The sequence below is a fragment of the Salvelinus alpinus genome, chromosome 7, assembly GCF_045679555.1.
Source record: "Salvelinus alpinus chromosome 7, SLU_Salpinus.1, whole genome shotgun sequence".
In the NCBI taxonomy this organism is placed as follows: domain Eukaryota; kingdom Metazoa; phylum Chordata; class Actinopteri; order Salmoniformes; family Salmonidae; genus Salvelinus; species Salvelinus alpinus.
Genome location: NC_092092.1, coordinates 33,862,550 through 33,881,045, shown reverse-complemented (window position 1 = coordinate 33,881,045; position 18,496 = coordinate 33,862,550). Strand labels below are relative to the sequence as shown.

The following is an 18,496-nucleotide window of genomic DNA, read 5'->3' as shown; positions in this document are numbered from 1 at the left end:
AGGCGGCCAAAGGAAGTGTTGGCTTTGGGGATGACCAGTGAAATATACCTGCTGGAGTGCGTGCTACGGGTGGGTGTTGCTATGGTGACCAGTGAGCTGAGATAAGGCGGGGCATTACCTAGCATAGACTTATAGTTGAATATGTAGTGAGGGCCAGCCAACGAGAGCATACAGGTCCCAGGGGATTTAGTAACAAAACGGATGGCACTGTGATAGACTACATCCAGTTTTCTGAGTAGAGTGTTGGAGGCTATTTTGTAAATGACATCGCCGAAGTCAAGGATCGGTAGGATAGTCCATTTTACGAGAGTATGTTTGGCAGCATAAGTGAAGGAGGCTTTGTTGCGAAATAGGAAGCCGATTCTAGATTTAATTTTGGATTGGAGATGCTTAATGTGAGTCTGGAAGGAGAGTTTACAGTCTAGCCAGACACCTAGGTATTTGTAGTTGTTCACATATTCTAAGTCAGAACCGTCCAGAGTAGTGATGCTAGTCGGGCGGGTAGCAATCGGTTGAAGAGCATGCACTTAGTTTTACTTGCATTTAAAAGCATTTAGAGGCCTCAGAAAGAGTGTTGTATGGCATTGAAGCTCGTTTGGAGGTTTGTTAGCACAGTGTCCAAAGAAGGGCCAGATGTTTACAGAACGGTGTCGTCTGCGTAGAGGTGGATCAGAGAATCACCAGCAGCAAGAGCGACATCATTGATATATACAGAAAAAAGAGTCGGCCCGAGAATTGAACCCTGTGGCACGCCCATAGAGACTGCCAGAGGTCATGACAACAGGCCCTCCGATTTGACACACTGAACTCTATCTGAGAAGTAGTTGGTGAACCAGGCGAGGCAGTCATTTTAGAAGCCAAGGTTATTGAGTCTGCTGATAAGAGTGCAGTGATTGACAGAGTCGAAAGCCTTGGACAGGTCGATGAAGACGGCTGCACAGTACTGACTTTTATCGATGGCAGTTATTATATCGTTTAGGACCTTGAGCGTGGCTGAGGTGCACCCATGACCAGCTCGGAAACCAGATTGCATAGCGCAGAAGGTACGGTGGGATTCGAAATGGTCGGTGATCTGTTTGTTAACTTTCTAAGATTTTAGGAATTGAAGGACAGGATGGATGTAGGTCCATAACAGTTTAGGCCTAGAGTGTCTCCTCCTTTAAAGAGGGGGATGACCGCGACAGCTTTCCAAGCTTTGGGGATCTCAGACGATATGAAATAGAGATTGAACAGGCTAGTAATAGGTGTTGCAACAATTTTGGTGGATAATTTTAGAAAGAGAGGGTCCAGATTGTCTAGCCCAGTAGGTCCTATGATTGAGTGTAGTCTGGCCCACGAGTGTGAAGGTCAATGGAAAGGCACTGGAGCAACGAACCACCCTTGCTGTCTCTGCCTGGCCGGTTCCCCTCTCTCCACAGGGATTCTCTGCCTCTAACCCTATTACAGGGGCTGAGTCACTGGCTTACTGGTGCTCTTCCATGCCGTCCCTAGGAGGGGTGCGTCACTTGGGTGCGTTGAGTCACTGACGTGGTCTTCCTGACTGGGTTGGTGCCCCCCCTTGGGTTGTGCCGTGGCGGAGATCTTTGTGGGCTATACTCGGCCTTGTCTCAGGATGGTAAGTTGGTGGTTGAAGTTATCCCTCTAGTGGTGTGGGGGCTGTGCTTTGGCACAGTGGGTGGGGTTATATCCTGCCTGTTTGGCCCTGTCTGGGGGTATCATCGGATGGGGCCACAGTGTCTCCTGACCCCTTCTGTCTCAGCCTCCAGTATTTATGCTGCAGTAGTTTGTGTCGGGAGGCTAGGGTCAGTCTGTTATATCTGGAGTATTTCTCCTGTCTTATCCGGTGTCCTGTGTGAATTTAAGTATGCTCGCTCTAATTCTCTCTCCTTTCTTTCTCTCTCTCTGAGGACCTGAGCCCTAGGACCATGCCTCAGGACTACCTGGCATGATGACTCCTTGCTGTCCCCAGTCCACCTGGCCGTGCTGCTACTCCAGTTTCAACTGTTCTGCTTGCGGCTATGGAACCCTGACCTGTTCACCGGACGTGCTACCTGTCCCAGACCTGCTGTTTTCAACTCTCTAGCGACAGCAGGAGCGGTAGAGATACTCTCAATGATCGGCTATGAAAAGCCAACTGACATTTACTCCTGAGGTGCTGACCTGTTGCACCCTCGACATCCACTGTATTATTATTTGTCCATGCTGGTCATTTATGAACATTTGAACATCTTGGCCATATTCTGTTATAATCTCCACCCGGCACAGCCAGGAGAGGACTGGCCACCCCTCATAGCCTGGTTCCTCTCTAGGTTTCTTCCTAGGTTTTGGCCTTTCTAGGGAGTTTTTCCTGGCCATCATGCTTCTACACCTGCATTGCTTGCCGTTTGGGGTTTTAGGCTGGGTTTCTGTACAGCACTTTGAGATATCAGCTGATGTAAGAAGGGCTATATAAATACATTTGATTTGAAGGGATCCAGATTTGTTAGCTCTATCAGAACTTCAGCTTTCTGGATGTGTATAAATCCACTTTTCAGCAGGACAATAACCGAAAACACAAGACCAAATCTACGCTGGAGTTGCTTTCCAAGAAGAGAGTGAATGTTCCTGAATGGCAGTTACAATTTTGCCTTAAATCTGCTTGAATATCTATGGCAAGACCTGAAAATGGTTGTCTAGCAATGATCAACAACCAATTTAACAGAGCTTGAAGGTTTTTGAAAAGAATGGCCTAATTTTGCACAATCCAGGCGTGGAAAGCTCTTAAAGACTTACCCAGAAAGACTGACAGCTGTAATTGCTGCCAAATGTGATTTGTAACATGTATTGACTCAGGGTGTAAGGACCGACGCCGGAGATGAGAAGCCGGTACCTAGAGTCAACATTTAATCAGGAACAAACAGGTAACAAGACAGGCACAGCGTCGCCACACGGGTACACAAGGACATACAACAGCAGATTACAGAACGGGGAACCAGACATGGATAGGGAAGGTAATGACAGAGGCGATAGAGTCCAGGTGAGTCCAATAATGGCTGATGGGTGTGATGGGGGGAAGGCAGGTGTGCGCAATGCTGGGGAACCTGGCGCCCTCCAGCGCCAGGAGGGTAGAGCGGGAGCAGGCGTGACACAGGGGGTGAATACTTATCTAATCAAGATATAGATATTAAAAAATGACAAATGTTAGAATATTTCTTCCATTTCCACATTACAGAGTATTTTGTGTAGATTGTTGACCAAAACCATTTAAATCCCACTTTGTAACACAACAAAATTTGGAGAAAGTCAAAGGGATGTGAATACTTTCTGAAGGCACTGTATCTGCCAAGTGGCTTACAGTCATACATCTCACATATGGGTTGACCCAGGAATCAAACCCATTTACCCTGGTGTTACAAGTGCCATGCTCTACCAACTGAGTTACAAAGGACACTGGCCCAACACTCTAACCTCGGCTACCTGCCACTACCTATGTTGAGTTGTAAAGGCTTGTGTAGGCTTCATAAAAAGATTGCAATCGCCCCTCTGAAATAACAAGGGTGAAATACAGGTGCTTGATGTTGTATAGTTAATTTGACACAGCCATAGCCATACATAACCCTGTCAATTCCAGCAACTCCATGTTGCTGGCCCAGATATGTCAGAAGCTCTCCATTTCATCCCACCTACTGTAGAGTTCTCCCTATGAAGGTTTAACCCCCTGAGAGATAGCTGACTTTTGGTCTTCTTTTTATAATAAAAAAGACAAATTATTAATCCATCCACCATCCTTCTTCGGAGGACAAATATCTTTTTTGTTTTTTTTTACAGCTTTTCTGCTACATGTACATACACTTTGCATATACATTTTACATACTGTACATGGTAGTTTTATATAAAGCAGTCACATAACAGTAATACATTACCAAACATAAGCTCTTTAATCCCAACTCTCAGCCACTCTCAGCCCATCCCACCTATCACCGTAGACCACCTTTGGTTGATTTCAATGACCCATATATTTTTCAATTGTGCTGTGATGTTTTACAAAACTTTTTTAACCTTTCTAATCGTATAGTATCCACAGATTGTGAGCTAAAGATGAAAACATTTACTACGAGTATTATTATATTATTTATTGACTGACAATGGCTTTCTAAATCAACCAACACTGCTATTTATAAGGTTAATTTTAACTGCATGTTGTGATTTGTTTTTACCATTCCTGAACCTGTGACCAGAAACAAGCTACATAGGGGCAATACCAGAATAAATTATCTATTGATTCTGTCTCTTTGCAGCTAAATCTACAGAGATGAGACTGTCGTATGCCCCATATATATAGTATTCTGTTGGTGGCAAGAATTGTATATAATAATGTAAATTGAAAAACTCTAAGTGTTGAATCAAGTGTTTTGTTTTGTACCAGTTCATAAACCATGGAATCGAAAATATCTTCCCATTTATTTCGCAACCTGTATGACGCAGCTGTCGACACGTTTGTCCTCAAATGAAACTGGTATATTTTTCTATTTATGCCAATTCCTTTCAGCTAATTTGTATCTTTAATATATGGCAGGCAAACAAGTTCACTACCTTCTCACTTTTCCACTTCCCTCCTCCATTTTGGTGGTAATGCTCAATCAGTTGGTTGTAAATTTGGATTGAGCAGATATTCCCATATATTTTCGATAGCTGCATATGTGACAAAACTCGTCCATTTGTATTCATAATATCATTAATAAATATATATATTTTTTTTAAACATTTTTTCCATAAATAATGTTTTTTTTATTAATCAGTACATTTGATTTCTTCCCGGTACGTGGACTTCCTATGTGTTTACGTTATTTTGTAAAACAAATATGGGCCTAATCATAGAATTAAGCCTGCATATATAATCCCTATAAGATCTCTATGGACCTAACTGTAAAGATTTGTCATTTAACGTTTAAAATGTATTATCCTCCCTTTTAATGTGGCATAAACACAACCAGTCACGTGATTGTCAAACAATTACTTCAAAGGGCTCATGTAGGCTACCTGCGCAAGTTACTCAGGGATGGCGGAAGGACAAGAGGCGCATGATACTTTTTTAAAATCCTCATTTAGATATTCTTCTGTTTATAATTTCCGATATTTGGTAGGCAATTTTTTTGTAATCTTGTCTATATTTAGATACATGCAGCTTCTCTTCTGTCATTACTTGATGCTCGCCTAGAATACTACATAAATGTCATAAATCAATATAATGATAAATGCATTATCGACAATCTAGTTGACTCTTTCATTTCGGCTTATCTCAGGGAGCGAGACCGTTTAGGGACCAGGGAGACATCAGTTTGACCGGTTTTAAGGAAATGAAAAGCTGTGAAAACAATCCAACATGTTTCTGATAGTATTTCAGTTCATCTTGGAAGCATATTCTATGTGGTTGAAAATGAAGTATCGTCAAGCTTTTATGTCACTGAAAGAATTTCCACGTTTAGGCAACACAACACTCCTGTTCCCGAGAAGGACATTTAAATTTGGTCTATCATTTTATTACGAGGGACACTTAATATTATAATTGGCTACATGTGAGGCCTATAGTCAATTGTCGTACATAATCCTTTATTTATTAAGTAACTGACAAAAACAATAAACAATCCAAAACAACCGTGAAGCTAAACGGCTATGTGCCACAAACAAAGTTAACCTCCCACAAAGACAGGTGGGAAAAAGGGATGCCTAAGTATGGTTCTCAATCAGAGACAATGATAGACAGCTGTCCCTGATTGAGAACCCTACCCGGCCAAAACATAGAAATACAAATAATAGAACTAAAGAACATAGAATACCCACCCCAAATCACACCCTGACCAAACCAAATAGAGACATAACAAGGTTCTCTAAGGTCAGGGCGTGACAGTCAATGTCCAGACTTAAGTTACTATTCCAACTACACTGAACAAAAATATAAAACAACATGTAAAGTGTTGGTCCCATGTTTCATGAGCTGAAATAAAAGATCCCAGAAATATTCCATACACACAAAAGCTTATTTCTCTCAAATTTTGTGAACAATTATGTTTACATCCCTGTTAGTGAGCATTTCTCATTTGCCAAGATAATCCATCCACCTGACAGATGTGGCATATCAGGAAACTGATTAAACAGCATGATCATTACACAGGTGCACCTTATGTTGGGGACAATAAAAGGCCACTCTAAAATGTGCCCTTTTGTCACACAACACAATGCCACAGATGTCTCAAGTTTTGAGGAAGCATGCAATTGGCATGCTGACTACAGAAATGTCCAACAGAGCTGTTGCCAGAGAATTGAATGTTCATTTCTCTACCATAAGCCGCCTCCAACATCGTTTTACAGAATTTGGCAGTACATCCAACCGGCCTCACAACCGCAGACCACGTGTAACCATGCCAGCCCTGGACCTCCACATCTGTCTTCTTCACCTGTGGGAGTATTTTTGTCTGTAATAAAGCCCTTTTGTGGGGAAAACCTCATTCTGATTGACTGGGCCTGTCTCCCCAGTGGATGGACCTGGCTCCCAAGTTGGTGGCCCTATGCCCTCCCAGGACCACCCATGGCTGAGCATTTGCCCAGTCATGTGAAATCCATAGATTAGGGCCTAATGAATTTATTTTAATTGACTGATTTTCCTTCTATGAACTGTAACTCAGTAAAATCTTTGAAATTGTTGCATTTATATTTTTGTTCGGTATGTTAGGCTACTCCACTCTAAAATAATTCCGGCATCCATACAGTGCCTTTTGATAAATACAAAACACCAAAAGTGTCATGAATGACATTCGGTTATTCGGTTATTGTCAGTCATTAGGCCTAGTCAAGTCTTGTAAACTGAATTGTAAACAATACACTGCCTGCGTTCATCTTGTTCTCGGACACTCATCTCAGTATGCATTGGCAAAAATGTCAGTGTCAATGCACATAGCATTTTGGAGAGTATTCAACAAGTTTAAGTCTATTCGCTAATTTTTCATGCGACTGACATGCGGTAATGATAAATAGTGTAGCAGCCTACAGTTTTATTGGAATCTGTTTTAATTATTGTGAAAAGGCTCATGTTTTACCGGTATGGTGTATCCCCAATATTTATTTTGCCAGTACCGGACAGTTTTGGCTTACTTTTACCCCTGCCTACTACACACCTTTCACCTACCCTTTCACTAACCATAAACCCACCTGATCCATCTAGCACTAACCCTCTTTCCCACCCTAACCCACTTTACCCACCCTAAGACGCTTTACCCACCCTAGCCCTGAAACACCTATATAGCCTGCAACTTGATCTCAAAGTTTTACTTCGGAATTTGACGTAATTGGATGAACATATATTTTTTCATCTATTAATTACGTGTGGGTACAGGGTTCATTCCACTTGGTTACAGGGTTAAAACAGAAACAACTCAAAGGGTTAAGTTTAGGTGTTAATTCAGAGTGGTTAAGGTTGGGGCTATGGTTTGGGGAAAGCATAAAGCTAAAGGATAAAAAAAAGTGCTGTTTCCATTTAGTATCATCAAGTACACTCCCTGCTTGCTAGACAATTGTGAACTGCCGTGGCGCCGTGGTCTAAGCAGCGTGCTCTGGCTCTGAGCATAGTGAGAACCTCTCTCTCTCTACCTCACACTCCCCAGCCTCACCTCCCTCCACACCTCCATCACCCTCCCTCCCTTAGTGATGTATGTCCAGGGCTGTTCAGTTGTTCTCCAGGCTGATGTCTAATAATGTTAACCTAAGGCTTCTTTAGGCTTCTTATCTGCTCAGAGCTGCTGATTAACCACAGCACCACCTACTGTTGGCCTCTTTACCGGTGCCTGCAACTACCCCACACACCCACTAACTGCCCCTCAGGACCCCACTCACTAGCTAACTACCCCATTATACCTGGTCCAGCACAATACCAAAATAACAACTACTGTTGTCCTGCCCTCCATATAGCCCTCTACAGGTCTACCCTCTGGCTGAACGTGGAATCAGAACCTTGATTGGTGGTACAAAAGGTTCTCACTTTGAAACACAATACAATCTGGAAAAAGACATGGGATGTGAATACTTTCTGAAGGCACTGGTATATGCCGATTTATAAATATACAACAAAGTAGAAGAATTTGGCCCCATGGCGCTGGTTGGAAACTTACTTGACAAAATATGTGATGATCGCCCGTAGGTGAATAAGGTTGTTGTATCTCTGTTGATCAATGAATGCTTAGATGAATGACTGGGCTCTGGCGTTGTCGAGTTAGTTTATAGATTTAATGAGACTTACTCCTTACAGCGCGACACAGACAATCACATAATGTCATAGACAGACTATTTGAAGATTAGACAATTCAATAAGCCAGATCAAGTCTTACAAAGGTGCTTGAATAATGACATTGGAATTTGTAATGTAGTTAATGGTGGATCCGTTGTTTGCCTAACTAATAGAAACACATAGAAAGTAATAGATCAAATCTAAAATCACAGAACACACAGTCACAGAACACACACACATACACACACCTTCGTCCTTCAACCTCCATGTGCATGGTTGTCCTGTGTCCATGTGATCGCTATAATCTGATGATTACCCTGATCCAATTGGCTAAATCAGGTGCCCCACTGAGTTCCCAGAAGGCATTGCTGTTTGATCTCTGATCAGTCTTTAGTAGAAACAACACAACACTCTACTTCACGGGGCTAACTTCCTTTATTCAAATGTACACAATGGTCTTATCATCTTTCTACACAACATACAGAAAGAAAATCAGATTGATTTCCCATGGCAAAACACATTTTCTTTAAAATAAATAAAATAATTTATATTAATTACATTGTTTAAAAAAAGTTATCAATACTAGACTATTTACAAAGATAACAGTAGCACGGGCGTTGGCCTATGAGTGATGTATGTACAGGAACTCAGTGAGTGTGATATATACAGTAACTCTCGATGGTCCAATAAGAGAAATGCTGATTGGACCTGCTGAGTGATGTCACAGAGCAGGGGCTGGGGTCAGAGTTCAGGGGTTGGAGATCAGGGGTTTAGCTGCCACTCTCAAATGTCCTCAAGTTTTGGGGTCACCCCTGGTTGACCTCTGCCACTTTCACCCGCGCCTCGTCTCCTATAGCCCCTCCAATCCTCCAGCAGTGCACCCCAAACTTCAACACCATCAGGTTAAGTTGAAATGTTTCCACCTCCCCTACCCCCCAGGAGTTTCCAGCCCCGCTCCATCCCTCAAGGTAATGGTAGGAGAGGAAGGACTTTAAAGAGGTGATGTCTGAGGTGTTTCAGTCCATTTCTTTGGAATTTGCTAATAAAAAAAGTGCTCTACAGGTGGGTCAAAATGTTTTAAGATAAAACTCTCTGCTCCTTGAGCGATTAATTAACCTTTCCACTTTAACCTCCTTTCTGGGATGGAGGGTTGCGTAGCAACCACCAGCCCCACACCATCCTTAAAATGCAACATACCTGCTTTCCTGACCTTACTCTTAACCTGTTTATATATATTCTCAATACAATGCAAACATCTGACATTATGCATTTTCATGACAGTGGATAGTGTTTATGTTTTTCCTCTCGTTTTATAAAAAAGGGGTACAAATAAAGTTGTAAAATATGAACATGAAATAGAGCAGAACTATACAGAATGTTAGAAAACACACAGAGAGCATCCCATCAAATGGGAACTGCTTCGCAGATTAACAAAGCTGGGGTTGGAGGTGTGTGTTGAAAAATCACAAGGTTTAGAAAAAGTGTATTGTGAGTGTGTGTGTGTATTGGGGTGGAGGAGGGCATATTGGAAAGTCAATTTATCAATTGGTTATAATATAACTTACACATACATTCATGCATTTATACATTCAAAATATCCTATGTGCTGGCATGTGCTCAGGATCTGTCCACTTGTGTCCATTTTAGTTTTCCCTTCAGATGGCCAGAATCATGTGTGTTGTGCGCATATGTGTGTATTTTGTGTAATAAATGCAAAGGAGGTGGTCAATCTCCCTCTATTTCATTTGGTGGGAGTGGTCTCAGTTTGTGTGGGCATATCTTGATCAGCTCACCGTGGCAACACCATCCACTCCGCCCTCCTCCACTGCGTTACCCTTGCTCATGGCTTTCATCTTGTCCATGATGTCAGTAAACGTCTCCTTCACCGTCTTCTCCAGGATCCAGCCTTCGCTTTCACTCTCTGGGTCTTCTGGGTTGGCCAGGTTGCACTGGGAGGTGTTCACGTACTGGAGGCCGATCATCACAATAACCTACAGAGGATATAGAGAGACAAATTAGTTACAGCTAGCCTGGACTAAGACTACAGCTAGAGTGTGTGAAGAGCTACACCTGGCCTGAAGTAAGAGCTAGGTTCAAGAACATGCTCATGTACTGAAAGTGAAAACCCACCATAACAGAATCTAACCCCACATTAACCAACCTACAGGGGTAGACCCAGAGAGAGAGAGAGACACATCGGCCTGCACTAACAGCTGTAGGTAATGGATCACACCAATCAGCATTTAACAATTGAATATGTTCCACATAAACACATCAAACCAGTCTGAAGCAAGGAGTTAAAAACAGAGAATCACACTAACAGGGAAAGCAACAACAAGCAAAAGCAATCATAAGTTTGCTAATGTAGTAGCATAGCATACACAAGCAAATATATGTATTTTATTTTACCTCTACACTATCTGTGTTTCTGATTGGTCATTTTATAACCCCCAGTATTTGATCAGAAGTCTGATTTCCATAATTGGTCCCTCCCCCAAATTAAGACATCACTCCACCTCTCACAAGGCTATCGGTAAGGTAATACCATGGAGACAGTTGCGTAACCATGGCTATTCCAGGTAGGAGATAGCCATGGTTGTTTTTGTCCCTGATAAGCTTCAGCAGATTGAGTCCAGGTTTTCAGTACACGTTAAGTACTGTAAGATTTCTAGAACAGAGATTTGCTGTCCTTAGTAATATATGTTTCACAAATACCAAAACAGCAAAAAATGTATAGTAACACTTCTCTCATACTTCTTCAGATAATTTATTCTGAAAAGAGCGAGTTGCACCAAGAGACAAACAGTGCATGTTCAAGGGCAGCCATTTTGCTTTTTTGTCTGCGTAGGCTGGTGGGGGTTGCAGACTTTTGCGCCAGCCAAAATCAGTAACACACCTGATTCAACTAACCAACCATGAATCTTCTTCAATATGGACTTAATTAGTCTTAATTAGTCTGCTTTGGTTGTTGTGAAAGCCTGCATCCACACGGGCCCACAGGATTACCAGTACAGCAGTCTAGTTACCAGCCCTGTGTACTACTGTTGTAAGCATTGTGTCTGTGTGTACCGTTGTAAACCTGGCAGGTGTGTATGTGTGTGTACCGCTGTAAGCCTAGCAGGTGATGCAGCCTCTACAGAAGAGAGCAGCAGGTGTAGCAGCAGCCCACACATGACCTGGAAACATGACTATGGCAGGAGGGATGGAGGGGTGGAGGAGGTGTGGAAAAGTACATTGAGAGTAAAGGAGGACACCATGCAAGGAACTCTGGATCTAGCCAGGCATCTGGGGCAACTTTGTCATCTCTCAGTGATGAACGCCATCACAAAATAATCACCCCACCACGCCTTTGAAAAGCGAGTAATAGGGAGCGTTTTCCTTACCTCCAAAATAACGACCAGTAGCACCAGGGCTCCTATGGTGTTCATCATGCCTCCGTAGTAGGATATCAGTGCGTCGCGGCAGCCCCGTTTCCAGATGTTCAGGTCCTCGGTGTGGTGGTCATAGGAGTAGTGGGCCGTGTTGTTGGTCACCTGGTACTGGATGCAGGGCCGAGGGGAGCCGGGGTTACAGCAGCTGAATGGAACAGCATCCATCAGGTACTTCCCATCCACGTTGCTGCCGATACGACTGGGGGGGTGAAAAGGCAAAGGACAGAGGTTAGGGTATTTTGTGGTTAGGGTCAGTGCATTGTGTGTTAGGTTCAAGGTCTTATGGGGTTAGCGGAGTGAAAAGGTAGCCATCCATCGGGTACTTCGCATCCACATTACTGCTGAAGCGAATGGGGGTCAGATGGCAAAGGGCAGAGGTTAGGCTCAGGGTAATATATGAAAGTGCTACCCAATCCATCCATCATGTACTGTAAGTGTGAGGAAGTGCTAGTGAACTACCAGCATTTAGAAAGGTAGGTTTAGGCTGAAAGAACATCTACAACAAAGTCACTCATACCTTGACACAACCTAACACTGATTTTTCATTCAGTATCCATGATAGAGGGTTTACAGTGCTTGCATTGTTTCTGACACAGAGCTGAAATCAGTTCACAGTGTACCTGGTAAAGAGAGGATCATGAAGGTCTATCAGTCTCTCACATGCTGTTTGAACGGGATTAACCCCATTAGCTCCTCCCTACTGTGAACACGGCCTCTTCACACTGGCTTTGGGAAGAAACAGTGCAAAGGAAAACTAATACTGTCACTTGCTTTCCAACGAAGGTGCATGAGCCAAGAACTCTGCTCACATTGAGAAGGAACAATAATACTTCCACTATACCTCGCTTTCCAACATAAACAGATATGCACACTGAAGATGAGAAGAACATTCAGCAACTCTTGGAGGACACATCTTTCTTGGAAAGATGCACATATAGTATATCTGCCAAATACTCAGAAATTACAGCAAAAGGATATGGAAAATCATGCTGCACACCACTTACGAATGATCTCTCCCAGAGTTACTTTCCTCTCCTACACTGAGAGGGCATTTCAGAGGATGTATTGAAATTGTATTAAAAAATTGATGATTGATCCATTACTTTCAATGAGGATGAATTGCCGAAATGGAATTAGTCTGCATACTAGCTAATAGATGGCTGGATATACAGTAGTAGTAAACATCGTTGTGGCTTGTCAACAGAGTTGTAGTTGACGGGTAATCAATCAAGCAGTTTGTAGATCGTCTGAGTAGATGAGGATTATCCTAACAAAGTGAGACTGAATGGACTGACTGTGACAGCAGTAATCTATGATTCTGTAGGAGGAAGTGTGCATTTGGCCTTTGGGTGGTCTGGGGGTGGGGTTTCAATTGTGATTGACAGGTGTAGGGCAGTTCTAAATTAGCATTATGGAAAGAGTGGTGTGATAGCCTAGCAGGTAGCCTAGTGGTTAGAGTGTTGAGCCAGTAACTGAAAGGTTGCTAGATCGAATCCCCTATCGAATCCCCTAACAAGGTAAAAATCTGTTGTTCTACTCCTGAACAAAGCAGTTAACCCACTGTTCCTAGACCGTCATTGTAAATAAGAATTTGTTCTTAACTGACTTGCCTAGTTAAATAAAAATGTGACAGGGATACAGATCATTCCCAGTCATTCCCAACAATATGGACATGTAATTACACTTGTTTGGGAGTACTCACACTGTAGGTTAACGCTGACACAGACCAGGGATGGGAAACTCTTAACAGGACCTTGATTTGCCGAATCAGGTGTATTACAGTAGGGCTAGAGACAAAATTTGCATAGATCTCCAGGAGGAGGGTTTTCAGGCCCTGCTTTAGATAATTTGTTTCCTGAAAGATGAGCAATTTAAGCAGGACTAAGATGTGGTCCTTTAACAGCCCATAGACCATCACCATCATCATCAACCCTGAATCAAAAGAGCATGCAGCTAATATCTCCTTGAGGTCCAATTGGTTAATCACTGTGTCTAGCTAAGCCCTTATTGGTCAATAATTGTCGTAAGTGAATGGTTGGCCAATCACTGTCTCCACGCAAGGCCTTGTTGGCTAACTCTGTCTCTCCCTCTAGACAGGTCTATTCCCAGACCATCACAAGGCCGCATACTGATTGGTTAGCACATAAGCCTGAAGGAGGAGGAAATGTGGTCCAAGAAGATTGGCCACTAAGAACTCACAGGCACACACACACATTCGCACACATGGTGAATGCACACCTGAGAACACATAATGAAAACTGTCCATTTTTACAACCACACACTTGATATCACTTACACTGAAAACCAACACTTGAAACACCTGCACCCAAACACACCTTACACCCATACACTGTAAAACAAACCCTTGCATCATTCCCCTTCAACTCTCACAGAAAGCTCACCTCCCTCCCCACCACCACTTTCGTTATTACTCCACACGAAAACCAACCCACACGTACGCACAGCCCCATCACCACCTCTAACACTAAAACCTCAAATCCACTGACCCTGTAATCCCTCCTTTACCTTATAATCGAAAGTGACCCTTTTATATTGCTTATCCCTCCTTGCACCTGCAATCCATTTATACTGAACACCCATTAAGAACAGTGAACTCACCATAACCTAACCCTACAATCTCCATTCATGCCATTTGTTGGTGTGGGCCTAATATATAGGCCTCTTATTTATTTTTTTACTTACATTATAACCACCTAATAGTTAGGGATAGGGTTGGGATAGCTTTAGAACTGATCCTAGAGCTGTTGCTAATATCATGACTCACTCTTTTACTTCCTTGGCGCTGAAGTCCAGGTAGCGGTTGCTGACCCACTGGATCTCGAACCAGTCCCTGAAGTTGTTGTTGCCGCAGCAACGGAACTCAATCTGCATCTGGTCCAAAGTCCTCTTCATGTAGCAGCGTCCCGGCGTGTCTGTGTCCTTGTAGAACTTCAGGGCGTTCTTCAGGCCCTCGGCCAGCGTGAACTGGAGAGGGATCCTCATCAGGAAGCAGAGCAGAGCCGTCAGCACCAGGAGACAATTGAAAGCCACACAGGAGACTAGGAAGGGTTTGAGCATAGGCTTCCACCTGGAGAACTTGATAGGGTCCAAGGAGTCGTAGCAGATCTTGCCTCCCATGGCGTTGATCCCACAGGCCAGCAGCCCCACGGCAATTAGTAAGTTAGGAACGAAGTGGCTCTCATTGTTGTCCATCATCTCCGAGCGCTTACGCAGCTCGATCTTAAAGAACAGCCCCATGCTGAAGACGAGCACGCCTGCCATCACTGAGAACCAGTACATCAGCCATAGGAACTGGGCTAGCTTCACCCGCTTCTTCAGGTCAAACTTGACCACCATTAGTGCCATGGTGGCAACCTAGGGATATTCCTTACCTATACACAAGCAAAGTACACTACTGAGATGAGATATAGCTCTAAGGTCTGGTCCTTCTTCTGGATGTCCCAGCCAGCAGAGTTTCAGCTGTTCTCGTTAAGCGGTGTGAACCGTTGATTCCCTGTAAGGTGGTTTCAGCCGTTCTCTTCGTCTCTCAGTCTCTCCTGCAGCTCATCCAGCAGTGCAGGACTGTCAGCTCAGGGAATGATCTGTAATCCATCCCAGAGAGAAGGAGCAGAGGTAAAGAAAGAGGAGTGCGGTTATTCCTTCAGGGCCCTCTCCTCTCCCATAGTGGCCGGTCCCTACAAAGAAAACTCACCCAGACAGATGACAGAACACAGGGTCACACCTGCCCCCTTGCCTTGGTTCTAAACTTTCCCTCCAAAAACATTGAAATCAACAGGTGAGGCTAATCGTGATGTTCCTTTCGCTGGTTGGAAGAGGATTGAGGAAGATCCTCCAGATTCCAGGCGGCGGGGAGGTGCGTCATGATAATCCCCTGTAAGCAGCCTGATCCCATTTACAAAAATCCCTCTCCAGAAGATGAGCCTGGCTGTAAGCTGTTGCCAGGAGACATAATTGGTTTGAATGCTCACATGGTCATCGTCACCCTGATCGAATGCACCGGGGGCCATTAATAAGGACAGTTAACGGTTGATGGAGACTGGAGATGTGGAACTACGCCGTGCTGCACTTTTGGAAGGGGTCCCTGGGTTCAGACAAGGAAGAATGTTTACAGTGTAGTCACTTAAGATGTTTCAGTAAACCACCCAAAAACCATGTAAGCCCCTCAGACTCCCCATGACCCACTTAGCTCCACCTACACTAAGCAGTCAATATCAACAACCTGCCCGTCTCTTAACCCGTAGTAAGGAAGCAGGCAGATTTAGATATAGGTGTTTGTGTCTACACTAACTGAACTATCAGTGTATGCTGATGGCAGTTTGGTAGACCAATAACTAACTTCTAACGGGGGCCTCTTCACAGCACAGCAAAGTTAGGATTGTGATGTGTACAGTATATGAGAGCAGGGAGATGTGTGTGGTTGTGTCAGTGCATTCAATTAACTACATGATAGACTAGTGTACATGTGAGCTACACTGGGACGCACAACAGGCCAGCAGACCTGATGACACCTTCAGTAGTTGGCAGAATGTGACCGAGCCAGAGATCAGAGAAACCAGAAGAGCATACTGGTGTTAGTGTACCTGAGGGCGGAGATCAGCACTGTCACGACAGCAGTATGATATTGACATCGAATGAGTTAGCTATCTCATGGGAAGAGTGGGGACAGGATGTGGAAAGGGGAAGAAACCATTAGGGGCATGCACAGATTAAGACTAGTCCTGGACTAAACAGCATTTTCAATAGAGAGAGTCCTAGGAATTTGAGGACTAGGCTTAATCTGTGTAAGGGAAACCACCCCTAACTGTTTCAGTAAATTATTTCATGCACAATTAAAGACAGATTGGTTGGTTGGTGTCAGCCAAACCCTTTATTCACATCTCTAGTATTTACTCCAGACCACTTAAATCAGAAGAACAGATACAGTGAGGTATTTAGTGCTTTATAGATGGGAGAATAATGACAGAACAAGTGCTGTTTGTAAACATAAGATGGCATTTAAGGACTAAGATGGTCCTGATTAAATGAGCATGCAATAAGCTGTGTTACCTGTGGTTAACACATTACCTGTGGTTAAAATATTCTGTTTATTGCTCAGTATGGTCGTGAGAAAGCAGTAATGCAGCAACTTTTTATCTCCCTGTGAGGAAATATTAAAGATTACAGGCAGCACGCTACCGTGAATATTACCCAATATTTATTTAATGGTTAACCCTGTCAGGACATCTATGGAACAACTGTGAGTACGATGGAACAACTCATCAGCATGAAAAGCAAAGTCACGTAAGGCTTCAGGGCTGAAAGAAAATAAGAAAAATGTATTTCTTTGATTGACAGGCTCTTTGTATACTAATGTCTCTAGGAGTCCCACTCTGTTCTTCTCTCCGTTTCTGGAATGACAGACCAGTTAGGAGATTGGGTACCTAAGGCCAGCCAGTTAAAATCATCCACATGGTTCCAGTTGTTCCTCTCCCGATCCAGACCAGACACCTTGAAGTCCTGGTCCAGACCCAGGTAGGACCAGGCAAAGGGGGCAAAGCGCACCCCTTGGCAGTCCTCTATGATGGCGCGACTGGTGACATGCAGATAGACCTGTGTGTCGGTGGTGTGGTGAGTCCGTAGCTGCTGGCATGGGAAGGAGAGAGTGCTGCCGGTGCAGTGGTCCACAAACACAGAGCTGGACACTGGCCCAGAGAAGATTTCACAGTTCTGGACGTGTTTGATGTGGACGGTGCTGGGGGAGCCCAGGAGTCTGACCTTGCAGTTGGTCAGGTGGGTCAGTAGAACATCCTGTTGTTTAATCTCCTCCCCTGACTTGGTCAGCACCTGCCAAAAATAAAACAGTGGTCATCAGACATTTAAGATACATACCTGCAAAGAGTAGAACCTAAACCACAATTGACTAGAGACAAACATTCTCAGAAGAAATGCTTGAATATTGTTATGTTAGGGACTGTTACCTGGCCCTCAAAGTGGGAGAAGCCACACTGCTCTGGGGGGCTTATGGCTCCTTCCACTTTAGTTCGGCCAGAATCCTTAGGCGTTACAGGTGGAGCTGGTGGGTCTACTTTGGGTGTATTTGCTGCGCGCGACCTAAAGGCGAACTTCTTCTTGGGGAGAATCTCGTCTCTCTTCTCGGCCAGACAGTTCTGTAGTTTCTGGAGCGCCGCCTGGGCCTGTCTCAGCTCGTACTGCGGTAAAAACACCATGCTATCGTTTAGAAACTTCTGGAGGAGCTGTGTTTTAGTAGTCACTTCCTCCAAGGTTTGAGTGGCCAGGGCGCGGTCAGTAGCCCCCGAGCAGCCCTCCAGTAACTCCTCGATAGTCGCCCTTTCACTACTGAAAGTCGCGGTGAAGAACCCACTCTTCTCCTCCGTGACAGACTGGCTATTTTTCGCTTCTTTCTTTCTCTCCACGTCCTCAAGCCTATCTTGTTCTCGTTTCAGCATCCTGTCCGGGATCTTAATGCCGGACTCACTGGGACCAGAATCCTCGTTTCCCTGACAAGTACCACTCTCCACGTCCATGTTTTCACTGATATTGTTTGTATCCGCAAAGATTCGAATACGGAAGAAGAAGCGGTTGCTTCGTAACAAACGGCCTTCTTATTGGATACATCTCTCCTCTCTTGTGACTATACTGTTATTCCATTGGTGGATTAGGGAGCGTTGTTTGTTACGTTCTCCCACTCCCACCCAAATTCATACATAATTGTTTAAATCCATAACAAATATCCAGTGGTGGAAAAAATATCCAATTGTCATACTTTAGTAAAAGTAAAGTTACGTTA

At 43.8% G+C, this 18,496-nt stretch overlaps 2 protein-coding genes across 2 annotated transcripts; both read right to left on the bottom strand.

The window, feature by feature from the left end:
- Window positions 1-8,729: 8,729 nt before the first annotated feature.
- Window positions 8,730-15,799, bottom strand: LOC139580846 (peripherin-2-like). Its single transcript, XM_071409911.1, has 3 exons — window positions 14,474-15,799; window positions 11,641-11,887; window positions 8,730-10,248 (listed from the first exon to the last, which is right to left on the bottom strand). The coding sequence occupies exons 1-3, from the start codon at window positions 15,052-15,054 to the stop codon at window positions 10,042-10,044; spliced, it is 1,035 nt and encodes a 344-aa protein (XP_071266012.1). The 5' UTR covers window positions 15,055-15,799; the 3' UTR covers window positions 8,730-10,041.
- A 744-nt stretch (window positions 15,800-16,543) lies between these two features.
- Window positions 16,544-18,290, bottom strand: LOC139580845 (tubulin-specific chaperone C-like). Its single transcript, XM_071409910.1, has 2 exons — window positions 17,667-18,290; window positions 16,544-17,532 (listed from the first exon to the last, which is right to left on the bottom strand). The coding sequence occupies exons 1-2, from the start codon at window positions 18,231-18,233 to the stop codon at window positions 17,065-17,067; spliced, it is 1,035 nt and encodes a 344-aa protein (XP_071266011.1). The 5' UTR covers window positions 18,234-18,290; the 3' UTR covers window positions 16,544-17,064.
- Window positions 18,291-18,496: the final 206 nt, after the last annotated feature.